General features: G+C 51.3%; 2 protein-coding genes across 13 annotated transcripts in view; both read right to left on the bottom strand.

The window, feature by feature from the left end:
• BCL2L11 (BCL2 like 11) overlaps positions 1-8,297 on the bottom strand; it is a 48,877-nt gene extending 40,580 nt beyond the window's left edge. For 5 of the 12 annotated variants that reach the window (XM_039231706.1, XM_039231715.1, XM_039231711.1 and 2 more), the window contains exons 1-2: positions 8,049-8,297; positions 4,959-5,353 (exon numbers count right to left, since the gene is read on the bottom strand). In XM_039231706.1, coding sequence (XP_039087637.1) covers positions 4,959-5,340 — 382 coding nt within the window. In that variant the 5' untranslated portion in view covers positions 5,341-5,353; positions 8,049-8,297. The other 7 variants (XM_039231713.1, XM_039231714.1, XM_039231717.1 and 4 more) reach the window with 7 other exon arrangements.
• Positions 8,298-10,631: 2,334 nt separating this feature from the next.
• The window catches only part of ACOXL (acyl-CoA oxidase like), a 342,588-nt gene continuing 337,534 nt past the window's right edge, over positions 10,632-15,685 (bottom strand). The window contains exon 19 of the mRNA XM_039231678.1: positions 10,632-11,587. Within this exon, the coding sequence (XP_039087609.1) occupies positions 11,387-11,587 (201 nt within the window). The 3' untranslated portion in view covers positions 10,632-11,386. The remainder of the gene's footprint in view (positions 11,588-15,685) is intronic.

Genomic DNA, 15,685 nt, shown 5'->3' with positions numbered 1-15,685 from the left:
AGCTATCAAAAAAAAAAAAAAAAGCTTATTTAAGATGCTTATAAGATTAGGTTAATTACTTTCACTCCAAAGTCAACAAAAGGAACCAAAGGAATCACTGCATCGAAACGGTGTGCTCAAAGTAGGAACAATAAGGTCCGGCTGGCGACACCACCGCTGTCCATCCTAGCTTCCTCCATCTGCAAAGCAGCCCACCCGGGTAAGACAATGCCAGCCACAGAGCTAATGTGACATTTTTCTCGAAGAAACACTTTTAAAAAGGCAAAGAGAAACAGGTAAAATTAATACAAAAAATATCTTTTATTTAAAAACCAACAAGCATATGAAAAGATGCTCAACATCACGCATCATGAGGGAAAGAAAAATTAAAAACCACAATGAGATATCACCACATAGATGGTTACTATTTAAGGAAGGAAGGAAGGAAGGAAGGAAGGAAGGAAGAAGGAAGGAAGGAAGGAAGGAAGGAAGGAAGGAAGAAAGAAAGAAAGAAAGAAAGAAAGAAAGAAAGAAAGAAAGAAAGAGAGAAAGAAAGAAAGAAAACAAATAAGTGCTGGCAAGGAAGTGGAGAAACTGGAGCCCCCATATGCTGTTGGTGGGAACATCAAATGTTGTGATCACTGCGGAAAAGACGGTGGAGGTTCCTCAAAAAATTAAAAACAGAAATCCCATATGATCCAACAATCCCACTCCTGAGTATGTATGCAAAAGAATCAAAAGCATGATTTTGAAGAGATGTTTGTACATATCAAAAAGAATCCACAGGATAATCTATGAGATATCTGCATACCCATATTCAAAGCAGCATTATTCGTAACAGCCAAGAGATGGAAACAACCCAATGTCCACTGAGGGATGAATAAATTAAAAAAGTATGTTGCGTAAATGCAATGGACTATTATTCAGCCCTAAAAAGGGAAGTCTAATAATGAATAAGAATGAACCTTGAGGACATTATGCTAAGTGAAATAAACCAGTCATGAAAAGATCATGTGTAATCTGTATAATCCCACTTACATGAAACATCTAGAACAGTCCAAATCATAGACACAGATAAAATGAAGGTTGCCAGGAGCTGGGAGGAGGGGAAATGGGGAGTTGATGGTTAATGGGTATAGTATTTCAGTTCTACAAGGTGAGAAACTCCTAGGAGTGGGTTATACAACTGTGTGAATATACTTAACACTACTAAACTGTACACTTAGAAAAGGTTAAGTTGGGGCGCCTGGGTGGCTCAGTTGATTAAGTGTCTGACCTCGGCTCAGGTCATGATCCCGTGGTTCATGGGTCCAAGCCTGGCGTCCGGCCCTATGCTGATAGCTCAGAGCCTGGAGCCTGCTTCGCATTCTGTGTCTCCCTCTCTCTCTGCCTCTCCTCTGTTCACACTTTCTCTCTCAAAAATAAACATTAAAATTTTTTTAAAAAACCACATTTTTAAATTTAACCCAGTATATTCAAAATATCTCAATATATCATTCATATAAACGTGGCTAAGATATTTTACACTCTTTCTTATGTACTAAGTCTTTAAACTCCAGTGTGAACTGACACTAACAAGCACATCTCAGTATGGACTAGTTGCATCTTAAGTGCTCAGTTCTCAATTGTGGTTTCCCCACTCAGCTAGATCCCACCTGTCACCCCCCACATGATAAACCTTATAGTTAGATCCAAATAAGAAAAAAATTATTTGGGGGGAGGTAGACACACAGGGTCTTTTTCCTGCTACTAGACTTTTTTAGAAATCTTATCTGTGCTCAGGTAGCTCTACGGTAAGGCTGATGGGCAAAACTCCAAACCCTGAACATCCCCTGGGCATGACCTCTTTGCCAGGTCCTCATTAGGGTCTGCAGGACACCGTGCCACTCCTCAGAGGGCTCCCAATCTGCCAGATAAGTGCCAGGTGCAAGAGGCGTGTGCACATCGTGTAGAGGAGTACACAGAACACAATTAACCCCTACCTGTGAATTCTGATGTTCCAGGTTTAAGTCATTTGACACATGAAAGTTGTTAATTACCTAGCTTTCACCCTGTTCACAATATTCACTTGCACATCCTGACCTTTCTCGGCTCTTACTTCCAACAGCAGTAACTACACCTTCAAGGTACAAATTTGTGCAGGGTTTAGTACACAATATGTATTAAAAACGCATATGGCATAAGCACACTCACTAGCAAAGGCACTCAGAAATCCATACCTCTGTCAATGACTTTGAGTAAAATAATCAGTTATTCACTGAGAGCATTTGTTAAGTTAATCGACCCAGGGTGTGAGGAGACTACAATTTGGCTGGTAAAAGAAAAACCAAACCAAACCAAACCAAACCCTCCCTCTCTCTTCTCATGGAAAAATACAATATTTTTGAACATCTCCAGAAAAACTGGGGATATGGAGAAAACAGGAAGACACTTCTAGAACAAATAAAACCTCTACTTGCTCTACATCCCAGACAAGAATCTACTTTCTCACTGGAACAAAGATGCAGGAACAGACCTGGCGGACCCGCTGCTGCCTATCCCCACTCGCTGAGCAGAAACTATTTTGTGGGTGAAGGAGAAGGAGCCCCTGGCAAAGGGGAACCTCTTTATAACCTCACATTTGTGTTGCTCTGGGGAAAACCAACCATAATGACTTCTTTGTCAAAAAATGTATTTTGCAATAAATTATCAAAAGCTTCATTGAAGATCTTAACGGATACGGTTGAGTAAGGAACATGAAACAGGACTACAAAGAGAACAGGACCAAATTTTGTCAACTCAGCATATTTCAGTAGTTTTCAGGCGCTGGCCTATTAGAATTACCAGAGAAAGAAGCTGCAGACTACAAGGCTGTCAGTTTTATTCTTCAGTTTAATAAAACTCATATCTGACTAAGTCCTCTCCAGTTCCCCCCCATTTACCCCCCACCTCAACAAACAAATCTCCCCAGAACTTCATGCTGAAAACTTACCTTCATCTACTAACTTCAGACAAACTCCTTATAACTTATCATTTACTGCTGTGCATTAAACTCACAGTTATCATGCCAATCTACTGGAATGCAGTTACTGCTATAAAATTACACCCCAGGATCTATGACTTGACTTCACAGGTATAAACATAACTTTCCTTAATAACTCAGACTGTGATCTCCAAAGCTGTACATCTGTCATGTGGAGTAACAGTGCTTACCTTATAATCTCGCTAAACAGCATGTTACCATACATACTAAAAAAAAAAAAAAATACATTATCTCACCCACTATTCCTGGTTAACGAGCTAAGATAAACTATTTCTGTGCATTAAGCCACCACCTGTAGAGGCAGATTCACAGGTCTGCAGGGAAAAACTTTAAGGCTTCCAAAGGATCCTTAAAATACATAGGTTTTTAAAAATACACACCATTAAGCCCTATTCACTCATTCAGGGAGCAAGAATGCTACAGGTTCATAAACTCAAGAGCACTTCCATGGGCAGAAAAACGTTTGCAACCCCTGAGAACTTCTAAGATTTAAAGGAGTCCAGGATGGTAGTGAGAGAAATAAAGTAACAGTAGCAATAAAACCTCTAGCTCTTTTCCCTAAGGAGGGATCCTAATAAAGTAGATCTCGGTTTTTTGCAGGAGACACCTAGCCAAGATGCACAGCTCCGGTGTATTTGCCATCTCAGCCTGCCATTTCCTAGGCGTGCCCAATCGGACAAGTGACCAACCCTGAGGTGCTTTCTAACGTGGGGACAGACCTGAGCGGTTTCCCCATCTGAAGATTAGGAGACAGAGCCCCACAGTAACTGCAAATGCAAGACCTGTCCCTGTGTTCCAGCAATCAAGTGTCTAGCCTGATGACTTGTTTCACTTAGTCTTCGGCAAAAACATGATCAACGTTGTATTGGAATCTGTACGTACTGGATCCTTAAGGAATGATGGACTTACTGTCCATCTTACTTGGTGAATCCTTACCAAGACATGAACCTTTCCCATTAGTGGGGAAGAGTGATTTGCATCAGCACAGACTTGCTCCCTTACCAAGGATGCCAGAGCCAAACATGCTGAAAGTCACATGGTGGGGGCTCAAGGGTCAAATCTAGCCTGCAGATGTTTTATCTGGCTTGCACAGTGCTTCCAAAGTTCTAAATTAATTGCCAATGTCTAAACATCAGGGTATTTGGCGTCAAAATCTGCATTCCTGGGTTATCTTGAGCTATACAATAGGATAACTACCACTACTCTGGAGGCCACACACCCACAGCTGGAGGAGGGGCACTGCCAATGTAGAAAGTGCAAATGCTCTCCCATTTCCCATAGTTAGTTCCCACAAGGTCAGTTCCCTCTCTGATGGTCCGGTCAGGTTTTCCTGGGCGCTTATGTTTGCCGCTCCTGGTTCAGACCCTAAGACAGTCTTTCATCCCCGAAATAAAAACCCACAATCTAATCTTACTAGTACTATATCTGAAACCTCTGAGCAAAGAGAATTAGCCCAAAGAGAAATGTGAGTAGAAAACAAACCATTTCCATGGTTCTAGGCTGGTACTTGCCTTGACGAGCCAGGTCAGTTTTCTAAAATGCCACTGTTGAAAATGCTTAACTTGACTCACTTTTTCTTCATACATTTAGTTTATGTTTTTTCAGCTATTTGCTGTATCTGACCTGAGTCCCCTTCAAGCGGGGATCATGAAAAAGTGAGTCTTAGTGGTTAGAACAACACATACACTTTAATGAAAGCAGGGATTTCAGCCTTCCTGCTCAACAGGCAGATACTGGGTGTCTTTTACTGCTGCCACAAAACTTGAGAACATTTAAAAGCAATGTTGGCTTCATGTCTTATCTGACACATCCTCCATTCCTATCAAAACATGGAATGAGTCAGTAAAAGGATTCTACAAGGGAGGGGGGGTGTTTACTGTAAATGCTACACACAGCCTTTCCGCAGATAGTCAAACAACCACACACGCTAGCTACCTCTTACCGGGGTATTGCTTACCCATTGCACTGAGATAATGGTTGAAGGCCTGGCAAGGAGGACTTGGGGTTTGTGTTGATTTGTCACAACTCATGGGCGCCGGGCTCCTGTCTGTGTCAAAAGAGAAATACCCACTGGAGGATCGAGACAGCAGGGAGGATCTTCTCACAAAGATGAAAAGCGGGGATCTGGTAGCAAAAGGCCCGGGGCTGGCTGGTGGGGCCAGCGGGCCCTGCGGGCTGCCTTGCGGGCAGCGGTCCCCTTCGCCTTCAGGATTACCTTGCGGCTCCGTCTGTAGAGAGGTAGGCGCCCCAGGCCTGAGCTGAGGAGGTCTCTCAGCAGGCTGCAATTGTCCGCCTTCTCTGTCACACTCAGAACTTACATCTGAAGGTTGCTTTGCCATTTGGTCTTTTTTTCTGCAAGTAAAATAAAAACCAAGATTATTTGAGGCAAAACAAGAAGTGTAACGAGTAACGAAATGTGGCTAACTTTCGCGGACTCCTTCAAAATGTTTAAAACAGCGAACGCTTTAACGTTAGGGTCATTATTTCATCTATTTCTCTGCATCTGCCAAGTAAGAATAAATACACACCTAAAATAACAAATGTTATCTCTATCTTTGCGGGGAGGGGGCGGGGGAAGAGAGGAGGTGGGACTAAACTTCCTGCCACCAAACAAAATACAATTACAACGTCAACGTGAAACCGGTGCTCTAACACACACGGACACACACACACACACACACACACACACAAAGTTTTAGGAGCAGCGGCTAGTGTTAAGTCTATTGACACGTGCTCTTTGCTCCGGGCCGACTCGAAGAAGTCGGAAACTCCCAGCGGGCTCTGATTTCCCGGGATCAGATACCGCGCTGGAGCACAGGAGCGGGCGCGGAGGCAGCGATTTGCAGGCGGCTGGCCGCGTTCCCCGCTCCGGCCCCATTGTTCTGCCGAAAGTGCTGAGGGCAGCAAGTCTGGGGAAGGTTTGGCAAGGGCCGTCAGTCGTAGTAAGTGCGTCACAATAGAGTTTGTAAGTCGGAGCGCGGCTCGGCCCGGGTCGGGCGCTCCCCGCCCGCGGTCCCTCCCGCTCCCAGCCCGCGCGCCCCTCCTCCCGCAGGGGGCAGCGCGCCGCCCCGAACGCCACAGAACGTCTTCGGAATGCACCCGCACTGCGAGGTGCACACCTCCAAATGGGGAGGGGGGCTGTCTCCCAAAGCCGTCCCCGGGCGCCCCCTGCAAAGTCCCCAAGTAACTCTACACGCTAGGCGACACTGGGGCGCGCGGCTCCTTCACCCCATTGACCCTCCTCTGTGAAGGCAATCGGGCCGAAACTCACGTCCGCCCCTTCCCTTCCGAGCGTCGAGTCCGAGCCCGGGCCGCGCGGCGTCCTGCCCGCGTCCTTCGCCGACCCGGAGCCCCCTGACCGTCAGCACGAAGGTAGCGCGGGAGACAAAGCCTAGAACTCGCGTTCTGAGCCCCCGGGGCAGCGCAGACCCGACCACTGGCCGCCCACCCGCCGCCGCGCCCAGCCGGGCAGCCGAGGGCTCCGCGCGCCGCGCCTCTGGCCCGCGCTGCCCCGGCCGCCGCCGCTGCCGCCGCCGGGAACATCCTCCGCCTCCTCCCGCTCCTCCCCTCGCGCACTGCGCCCGCCGCCGCCGGCACCGCCGACCTCCCCGCGCCGCTGGCGCCGGGTGCCCGAGCTCCCAATTGGCTCGCGCGCGGTCGCTCCGCGCCGCAGCCAATAGCCGCCACCGGCGGGGGCGGCGCCTACGGGTCAGGCCGCCAAAGGCAAGGCGATTGTTGACAAACTCGCCTCCAAAGACGGTCCCGGCCGCAGCCGTGGCGGCGGCGGCGGCGGCGGTAGCAGCGGCCGGAGTCTAGGGGACCCGAGCCTGCCCAGGCTTCCCCCGCCCGCCACGCCTCCGAGTCCGTCCGGACGCCGCTCGAGCCTCGGCAGCTCCCGCCGCCCTAGGCAGCCGATCACCTGGAGACAAAGCAGGAGCCTCGCTCTCTCCTCACCCGCAGGGCCGTTCTCAGACCCCAGTCCTTGCTGCTGGCCGCCGACCCTCGCCCAGGCCGGCAGGGCTTAAGACCCCAAAGGCCGCCCCCTCCCGAGCTGCAGCACCGACCCTCCTCCAACTTCCTCCCTTCTTCTCCCCGTGCGCCGCGGACACGCTCCAAATCTAAGCGACCACCACGGCCACGGGCACGCATGTCTGCGCGCACCCGTGACCACTGCAGACAACGAACATATCCACACCCCCATTCCCAGCGTCCCGCGGGTCTTCCACAACCAGCACCAGCACCGAGTTACGGGCCCTCGAGGGCACCGCACCGCCAGCCAGCAATGCGAGCGAGTCGGGGTGCCCGGGTATCTGCGACAGTCCGGCCCCTGGATGCAGCAGGTTCTGCTGCTCGAGGCTCGTCCACTGCGTGGCCGCGGCAGTCGCAGGAGGCCCTCGCTCTCCCGCTGTCTCTGGATGGTGCGGCTGGTATCGTCTGCAGCGCACCCGCAGGCCGGGCAGGGCTCCCAGACACGTACGAGAGAGCGAACGCAGTAGCTGCCCTGAAACCTCGGCCTGAATGGGTACAAGGAAAAGCCGAGTCCCATCAGTTAAATAACCACCTCAGTTCCGCAAATCCTCCGCAACAGGCCCAAGCACGCGAGGGAAGTCAAGGCTCCAAACCAGCTCGTACGGCGCAGCCGCTACTTGGGGGTCGCCGGGAGCGGGCCGCGAGGTTCCGGCCGGCCGCGCAGCCCAGTGTCGTGGAGCGAGGGCCCCAGCTCCCGGGACAGAGCGAAGAGCACACGCTGCCTTCCCAGCTGGCCCTGAGAGGCTTCTCCACTCGCTCGCGCGGAATCCCGGCCCGAGCCGCACTTCGGCCAAGTGCCCGTAGCCTTTCCACGGACGACCCCTCACCAAACTGGACCTGCAGGGGTAGAGAACCCGACCCGCCGGATCGCCTCCTCCCGCCCAGCGACAAGTGCGACGGGTACGTGCATCTCTGCCTGCACGTGCTCGGGAAGGGAGCGGGAGGTGGAGCCGAGCTGGCTCCGGTGTTCGTCTTCCGTCGGCACCCGGCCCGCTCCCGGGGATTCGGAGGTATTTACCTTGCGTTTCTCAGTCCGAGAGTCAGAGTCAGACATTGGGGGGACGAGGGCCAGGGAAGGGGCGCCGAGGGGGGGTGGCGGCGGGAGCGGGGTGAAGCGAGCAGCCCGCGGTAATGCTGGCCGCAGTTGGGCTGGGGATCGCAGGGCGACTTCGAAAATCCGGTGGCAGTGGTGGCGGCGGCGACGCGGGACGGAGCGCTCTTACAAGATCAGAACCTGGAGGCTGCGCGGAGCGAAGTGAAACCTGCACAGCCCGGCAGCTCGGCTCTGGCTGGTGGCCCCGCACGCGCACCCAATCACCGTGAGCTCCGCCCCCGCTGGGTCCCGCCCCGGCGCGCGGGCAGGCAAGCCCCGCCCCCGCCGCGCAGCAGCCGCCGGCGCTTTCAGGCTCCGACAGGTAAAGGCGGGGGTGGCCCTGCCGGGTTCCCCTGCACGCGCTGCCCCCTCTACCCCAGCTGGGCGTGTTTACGGGAGCGACTTGGGCTGCTGGTGGCTTAGGCGCACCCATCCCCCCTCCCCCGCCAAAGCGTACCCTTGCCTCTCCCCCATCCAGCAGAGGCCAAGACGTGCGCTTGGAACAGAGGGGGCGCTCCGGGCACACAGGAGCGGGCTGGGCCGCTGCCGCCTGCGGAAGGCCTCAGGAGGCGCCCCCGAGCCCCTGATGGGCTGCAGGAATTTCTATCTCAACCACTCTCGGGCAGACGCGGGGACTGGGTTGATCCGAGAACACGCAGATCCAAGGTGGAGCAGAGGGTCTCAAAGCTCGCCTCACTCAGCGTCTGGGGTGCTGGGAGAGACCCTGATGTGCAGGGCTGCTCTTCCTCGCCCTCGCTTCACGTGATTGTTCTAGGCTCCCTCCTCCTGCCATCTGGCAGGGACACCTAGCTTTTCTCCTGCGCGGAACCTCGGATAAGAGGCAGAGCCCTTAGTGGGGAGAGTGGAGAAAGAGGCAAGGAGCGGCTCCCCGGAGGCGTCTGTTCCGCAGCCCCGAGTCGGGAAGGGACTGCGCGCAGAGCAGGTAGAAAATAGGGAAATGAAAAAAAATAACTCGAAAAAAATCCTTTTAAGGAAAAAAAAAAAAAAAAGGCCCAGAAGAATCTCGGCCTTCAAGTGGGAGAGAGCATGGTGGCCCTGCTAGGTTAGGATCCTAGAGGTTGGTGGGGCTCTCAGAGAACTGCCCGAGAGGCGCGCCGAGGCCAAGGAAGGTGGCGCGCGTGCTGAGTGGTGTAGAGAGCGAAGTACCCCCTCCCCCACCCCTTTTCCCTGCGCGCCGCGATCCCCTTCCTCCTTGGTGCCCGCGGCCCCACTCCCACTCCTGCTGGGGGGACGGGTACGCCTCTGGGTCCGCACCCCTAATTGTTCTCCTGAATGTGGGTCATGAGTCCTGACCGTTACCCCTCACCGCAGTCCCCGGCTAGGAGACAGCCGTGGCCGGGGAGTGGGGACAAAGTCTGTTGGGATACGGAACATCCTGCCACGGAAGAGACCCGGTTAGGCGGAATAAAGAAACTCAATTTAAGGATCACCTATCTTCCCCCCACCCCCCACCCCCAACCAACTAGGAAGGGTCCTCAGTTGCAGAGGAGCAAGTCAGCAGGCGTATGTCCCGCTGCTGGCCACCTCGGTCAGTTTTGCGCTGCATAAGCAGATATGGAACGTCAGCGAGACAGCATAGCCCCTGGTTAAAGTCTCAGCGCATCCTCCAGAGAGTCCCGAGCGAAGTGTAGGAGGCCAGGGGCTCCTGGAGGGACTCAAGGACCCATGGCCAGGTCTGCCGCGGGATTTCGTTGCAAGAGGGAAAGGACAAGGGCGTGGGCCGTGGACGCAGAGGCCGGATGTCTACCGTGACCGTGGCTTGGAGCTGCTGCCCTCGACCTCAGGTGGCGACTACCGGCGATCTCTAAAGCCTTAGCCGCCCGGGGTAGCACCCGGGGGCCGGGGGGTGGGGAAGAGAACTCCTGCGCCCGCTGGGAGCCCCCAAACTGCCCGAGTGCTGCGAGCTTTCCGTGGGGCTGGGCGACGCAGACAGGGACAGGAAAAGAATCATGCAGAAGAAAGTCCTAGTGGTTGTCATCTGCTTCTGTGCAGCTCCGCCGCCCCCGCGTCGTCTGCTTTAGCGACCCTGTGAACACTTAAAAAAAAAAAAAAAAAAAAACAGAAAAAACAAAACCCCAAAGGCTTCAGGGAAAGCAACTGGTTAAGCGCTCGTATTTGGGTCGGCTGGGAGTCCGCTGTCCGTGCAACCCAGACTGTGCTGGGAGCTTCGGCAGAACACGCCCGCTCTTGCCGCCCTCTCCCACAGGGTCCGGAGGTCCTCTGGAAACCGGGCCACAGCCCGAAAAAGGGACAGTGTGGGAAGGGTAGGCGGGCTCTCTGCTCCGGTCCCGGTCCTGGATGTCGCCCTCGCTGACTCGAGCAGAGCTATGCCCACTCCTGCCTCCGCACGAGACGTGGAGAGGGAGCAAGGATGGCTTGGACTGAGAGAGAGGAGAAAGTACGAAGTGGGGCAATGATCTAAGAAATGAGATGGGAAATCTACAGCCCTTACCCGGACCACCGGCGTTGCCGGTGTGGTCTCTCCGAGTTCCGAAATCAACTGAACTGCAGTGTACTGCCCTAGCCCGCCTCCCCATCCTCGCAAGTAGCCGGAGCGCCTTCCCGTCGCTTAATGTCTTTATTAAACTTTGTTGTCTGTGCTCCTCTAAAGAACAGATTACAAATTCATACGGTAAAAATATTTTCCGTTCGTTGTCTTACGCCCGGAAGCTGCCTGCCAGGGAGGCCGGAGTTCGCGCTCTGCCGAGAGCAAAACTCCAGGCGCACGCTCCCCTTTCCCGTCCCAGCGTTTCCTCTAAGACTCCGAGAGGGTCTGATTCACTAGAAAAGCATCACTTGCTGAACTGAACTTTGCCCACGAGTGCTTGAGTTTTATGCTTTGATTTTTTCCCCCCACGCAGCACCAATGCGTTTTCCAAAAATCACTGTAAATCTGAATCACCGCTGACAGCAGGAGACTTTTGGGGGCACCCGGGTGTGAGGCGTGTTAGCAGGGGAACCCACTGTCTAGGGGGATCCGGCGCCTAAGCTGGGAGAGGTTGCTGCTGGGCCCCGCCGGGCTACGTGGTAAGGCTCGGTGTTCCGGGCTGCCGCCTGGCTTCCTTCCCCAACAGCCCATCGCGCACCGCGCCAGCCTCGGTGGGAACCCCGCTCTGCGACCTAAATTCCCCGAGGGCCGAGGCCCAGCGCGTGCCGGGCCGGCCTCGGCCCCAGCTCCAGGCGTCAGAGAAGCTAATGTCGCGGCAGCTGCGAGCGAGCCACCACCCTTCCCGCCACGCCCGCTATAACTTGGCTCCCAGCTTGGGCCGCTGAGAGCGCGCCCCTTCTCGGGCCCGGGGTTGCGGCGGTGCAGGGTAGAAGGCCCAGGCGGCCCGGTCGTTGGTGATTCCGGCGATCGGTGCGTGGAGGGAGGTGTGTGGAATGTTAAAAGCGGAGATCACCCTCAGGGCATCATCCTTCACCGAGTCGCACAAATCCAGCAACTGCAAAACAGGACACAAAGTGACAGGTCAGATGTTGCCTCACTTACAGCGTGGGGTGCCATTGGCTTTGCGCCCACTCCCAAACACCGGCACAGGTAGCCGCTGGGGAAACTAGTTTCCCTTGGGATTTCCCGGGACCCAGGAGGGTAGGGCCGATGGTCATGAATAACCTTCACAAGACTTAATCGTCTTAGAAATTACTAAATCTATGACACCTGGTCCTGCAGAAGCCCATGTCTTCCATACTGGGCTAGGGGTGGGCTCCAAATTAGATGGGAATCTCAAGACCGAGGTCTGAGAATTTTATCAGCATTCCCCTTGCCGGCCCTGCCCTCCCCTCTCCTCCAGTCCCCATCCTTTTCCTCCCTTCCACCTCTGGAGTGCCTGGGGTGCCACCCTCTGGCGTGCAGACGCAACTGAACAGAAGAGCATAAGACAGGTGAACCAGTGGCAGACAGGTCCCAGTTCTCGCCAGTCTAGCGCCTCCCCACCCCTGGCGGGCAGCAGGCCATAGTTCCTGACATGCAGGCGCAGTGGGACTGGGGGTATCAAGGCCAAGCATCGGCATCTCTGCGCATCTTCCGCTGGCTGCTGCTGCAGCAAATCGGCCTGCAGCTAAGGCGAACACCTGGCAGATACCCATGTGTACTCTGAAAACCATTGCAAGGCATAGACCGGACATCTTGGCAGAAGGGAGCGGGGAATGTAAGCTAGTGATTTTGGAGGAGCTGCATTGGATGTATTCTAATTTCCTTTTCCATGGTTTAGGTGCCAATGTATTTCTTTTTTATTCCCAGGAGGGAAAAAGCTAACAAAAATAATCGATTGTTTTTCTACACCTCGACAAGGACAAGGGACTGTTCTCCTTTCCCATAACCAGCGGCACAACTTACGCCTCCATTTTTTAAAGTTTTCAGCCGGCCATAAATTTCTTCCACTCACCAAATTACACTTCGCCCGCAAGTTTTTATGGTTGTGAAAACAACACACCAGCCCCACCTTGGCTGCCCTCACAGCAGTGGTCTTTATTGAGCTACGTTAATACTGTAAAGGGCACAGTTCCTTTAAAGCAGTCCAAAATGCCATTTCTGGTGTTCACAATGAGGGGGGTCCCCAAAACAGGGGTTGGGGTAGGGTAGGGGAAGATCATGAATTTTAATGGTCTAACAATATATCTGCCTTTAAAATGTGCTCTATTACCCCAGTAATTTCTAATGAAAACCTTCATTCTTTACACACTGTGGTTAAGCATCATAAAATCAGTAGTGAAAAGACTTTGATCATATTTGCAAGATGCACTATGATGAACTTTCACTGACCAAGATTTCAAAGTTTGTAATTAATACTCTTGACAAATCCCTGACTAATCTGTCAACTCTCAAGGTCTTTAACCACACAGTTCAAAACGATGAGATGGTGTGTGAGCCCTTAAACCTTCTATGTATTGTAATATCATTATTCAAGATAAGTTTCCTTTAGGTTTGCATTATGAAACTCAACCAATTTGTGTCACATATTCAACAATGGGGGAGATTCAGTTACATGAATGAGTGTCATGTGGAAGAGAGTATGGGTTTGGTCTGTCCAGTGCCAAACACAGAAGAAGCAACCAGAGATAGAAATTGCAGCAAGCAGATTTCTACTCAATATTTTCACAACTTTATTGTTTAAAAATTTTTTTTAATTTTATTTTTGAGAGAGAGAGAGAGAGAGAGAGAAAATGAGTGGGGGAGGAGCAGAGAGAGGGAGACACAGAATCTGAAGCAGGCTCCAGGCTCTGAGCTGTCAGCACAGAGCCAGACATGGGGCTCAAATGCATGGACCGTGAGATCGTGACCTGGGCCAAAGTCAGATGCTTAACCAGCTGAGCCACCCCGGGGCCCCTTCACAACTTTAAAAATAAGAGTAAAGTAGATGTTTAAAAAAGGATCTAATGGCTGGACAAGAAGGGGGTTTTCTTACTTGTAAATATTCAGGGAGTGACCCCCCTCAAATGACACTCTACAGATGAATGCTGTTATTGAAGGGGAAGACCGTATGTCCACTGCTGAGAGACTTTGTAAACCTAAATTTCTGAGGCTGTCTAAAATTATTCCTCCTCCTCCCTTTCTCCACTTGTCACAGACTGCAACAGGCCCATTAGTGTCCAGATCCAAGGACCAGGCATCACTCCTTATATAATTAGTTTGACTCTGATTCCAGATACTCCCTTACCTCTGCCTATGGGGATGATCGCTATTATTATTGTCCTTTCCCTTACTCAGTACATCCTGGAATCCTATCCTGTGGTACAGACTGTGCTGGGCACTGGAGATTTAGCGATGTACACTGCAAACACAGGCCTCCTATACCAAGGAGATGCTGAAGAATTTTAAAGACTTTTTACAACAAATCCTTAATAGGAAATAAATTTAAGTAGCTAATATAGCATTTATTATTATATATACAGTATTTTTTTTTATTACCAGGGAGCAAAGTACAGGCACACCTTAGAGATATTGCAGGTTCAGTTCTAGACCACTAATACAAAGCCAATAGTGCAGTAAAGTGAGTTAAATGAGTATTTTGGCTTCCCAGTGCATATAAAAATTATGTTTCACACTATAGCATAGTCTGTTAAGTGTGCAATAGTGTTAAGTCTCAAAAACAACGTATGTACATTGATTAAAATATATTTTGTTGCTAAACATGCTAACCATCATCTGAGCTTTCAGCTCGTCGTAGTCCCTGATCACAGATCACCATAACAAAATAATAATGAAAAAGTTCAAAATATTGCAAGGATTACCAAAATGGGACAGAGACACAAAGTGAGAAAATGCTGCTGGGAAAATAGTGTCAACAGACTTGCTTAACATCATGTTGCCAAAATCTTCAATTAGTAAAAAAAAAAAAAAAAAAAAAGCAATACTTATGAATCACAATAAAACAAAGTACATATGTACTAATAAAGTTCAGTTTTATTACCAAACATATACCTCCATAATATAAGCACAAAAATGGCACATAGGGTAGCCTCCCCCAGCCCCCCTCCCACACCCATAATTCCAGTATGTGACCCAAATGTTCTGGACAAAGCATCCCAAGCCCATCCATCCCTTTACAAAGAAAACTCACCAGCTTTTGCAAAAACACCAATGCATAGGTGACCTTTAAAAATAAAAGAGCATCAACAAGTTCTAAATTATTACAGAAAAATTTTAAAGGACCCAAAGCATGGGCAGTATTGCTCTAAAAATAATAACATGGGATGCACTGGAACTACCCAGGGACTGGGATTTGAGAACATCTACTTTGAAGAAAGCGGAAGCACTCAACACTCGAGGGACAGTGGGTGGACAAGCTGATATGTGGATTTTCCGGGGGTGGGGGGGGGGAAGTTTATAACGAGTTTGTCTTCCCGCCCCTACCTGGTTGCAGTAGTTTCTCTCTTTTCTTCCTATGTGTCCTCGCATTCTTCTTATTTCAGTTGGGAGACTAAGATGGTCTAGAATGGGCAGTATCTAAGCTTTACAGCCTTCTAAACAAAACGCAGTTTTCCTTGTGTTGGTGTTAACTATACAATAGATGCTCAAGGTGTGAGGTGTCCAGTGTACCTGCAGTGACACCCAGCTATTGCTGAGACTCTGTGCAGAAGGTTTTCCTGCCTCTTCCCACATCCCCCACCTCTGTTGCCAACACCAGGTGGCCTCCTGCTGTTCTCTGTGTCAAATCCCTTACCTCATCTGGAAACGTCCCTACGTTAGCCCCTTTCTTGCTTGGGCACTGGGATAGAGCCTTTTTCTCCATCCCTCGAATCTGGGCTGTCTTGTGACTTATCTTGACCAATAGAATGTGGAGAAAGTGACACTGTGTGAGTTCCAGAGCTTAGGTCTCAGGAGGCCTTGCAATGCCCATTCTCACTTCCTGGGACCCTGAGACCACTTGCTGTGCAGGTCTAGCCTGCTAGAGGACGCCCAACGCCATGTGGAAAAGAACCAAGTTCCCTAGGTCAGCAGTCAGGCCCACTCTCTGATATGAGAGTGAGGCCATCCAGGACCCCCAAGTCCATTTGAACTCAGATGACTGCCACCACAAGAGTGATCCTACCTAAGACTA

Source organism: Hyaena hyaena, unplaced genomic scaffold (genome assembly GCF_003009895.1).
Source record: "Hyaena hyaena isolate Hyena2069 unplaced genomic scaffold, ASM300989v1 scaffold_57, whole genome shotgun sequence".
NCBI lineage: Eukaryota > Metazoa > Chordata > Mammalia > Carnivora > Hyaenidae > Hyaena > Hyaena hyaena.
The sequence above is the reverse complement of the archived record's forward strand: the minus strand, read 5'-3'. Positions and strand labels throughout refer to the sequence as shown.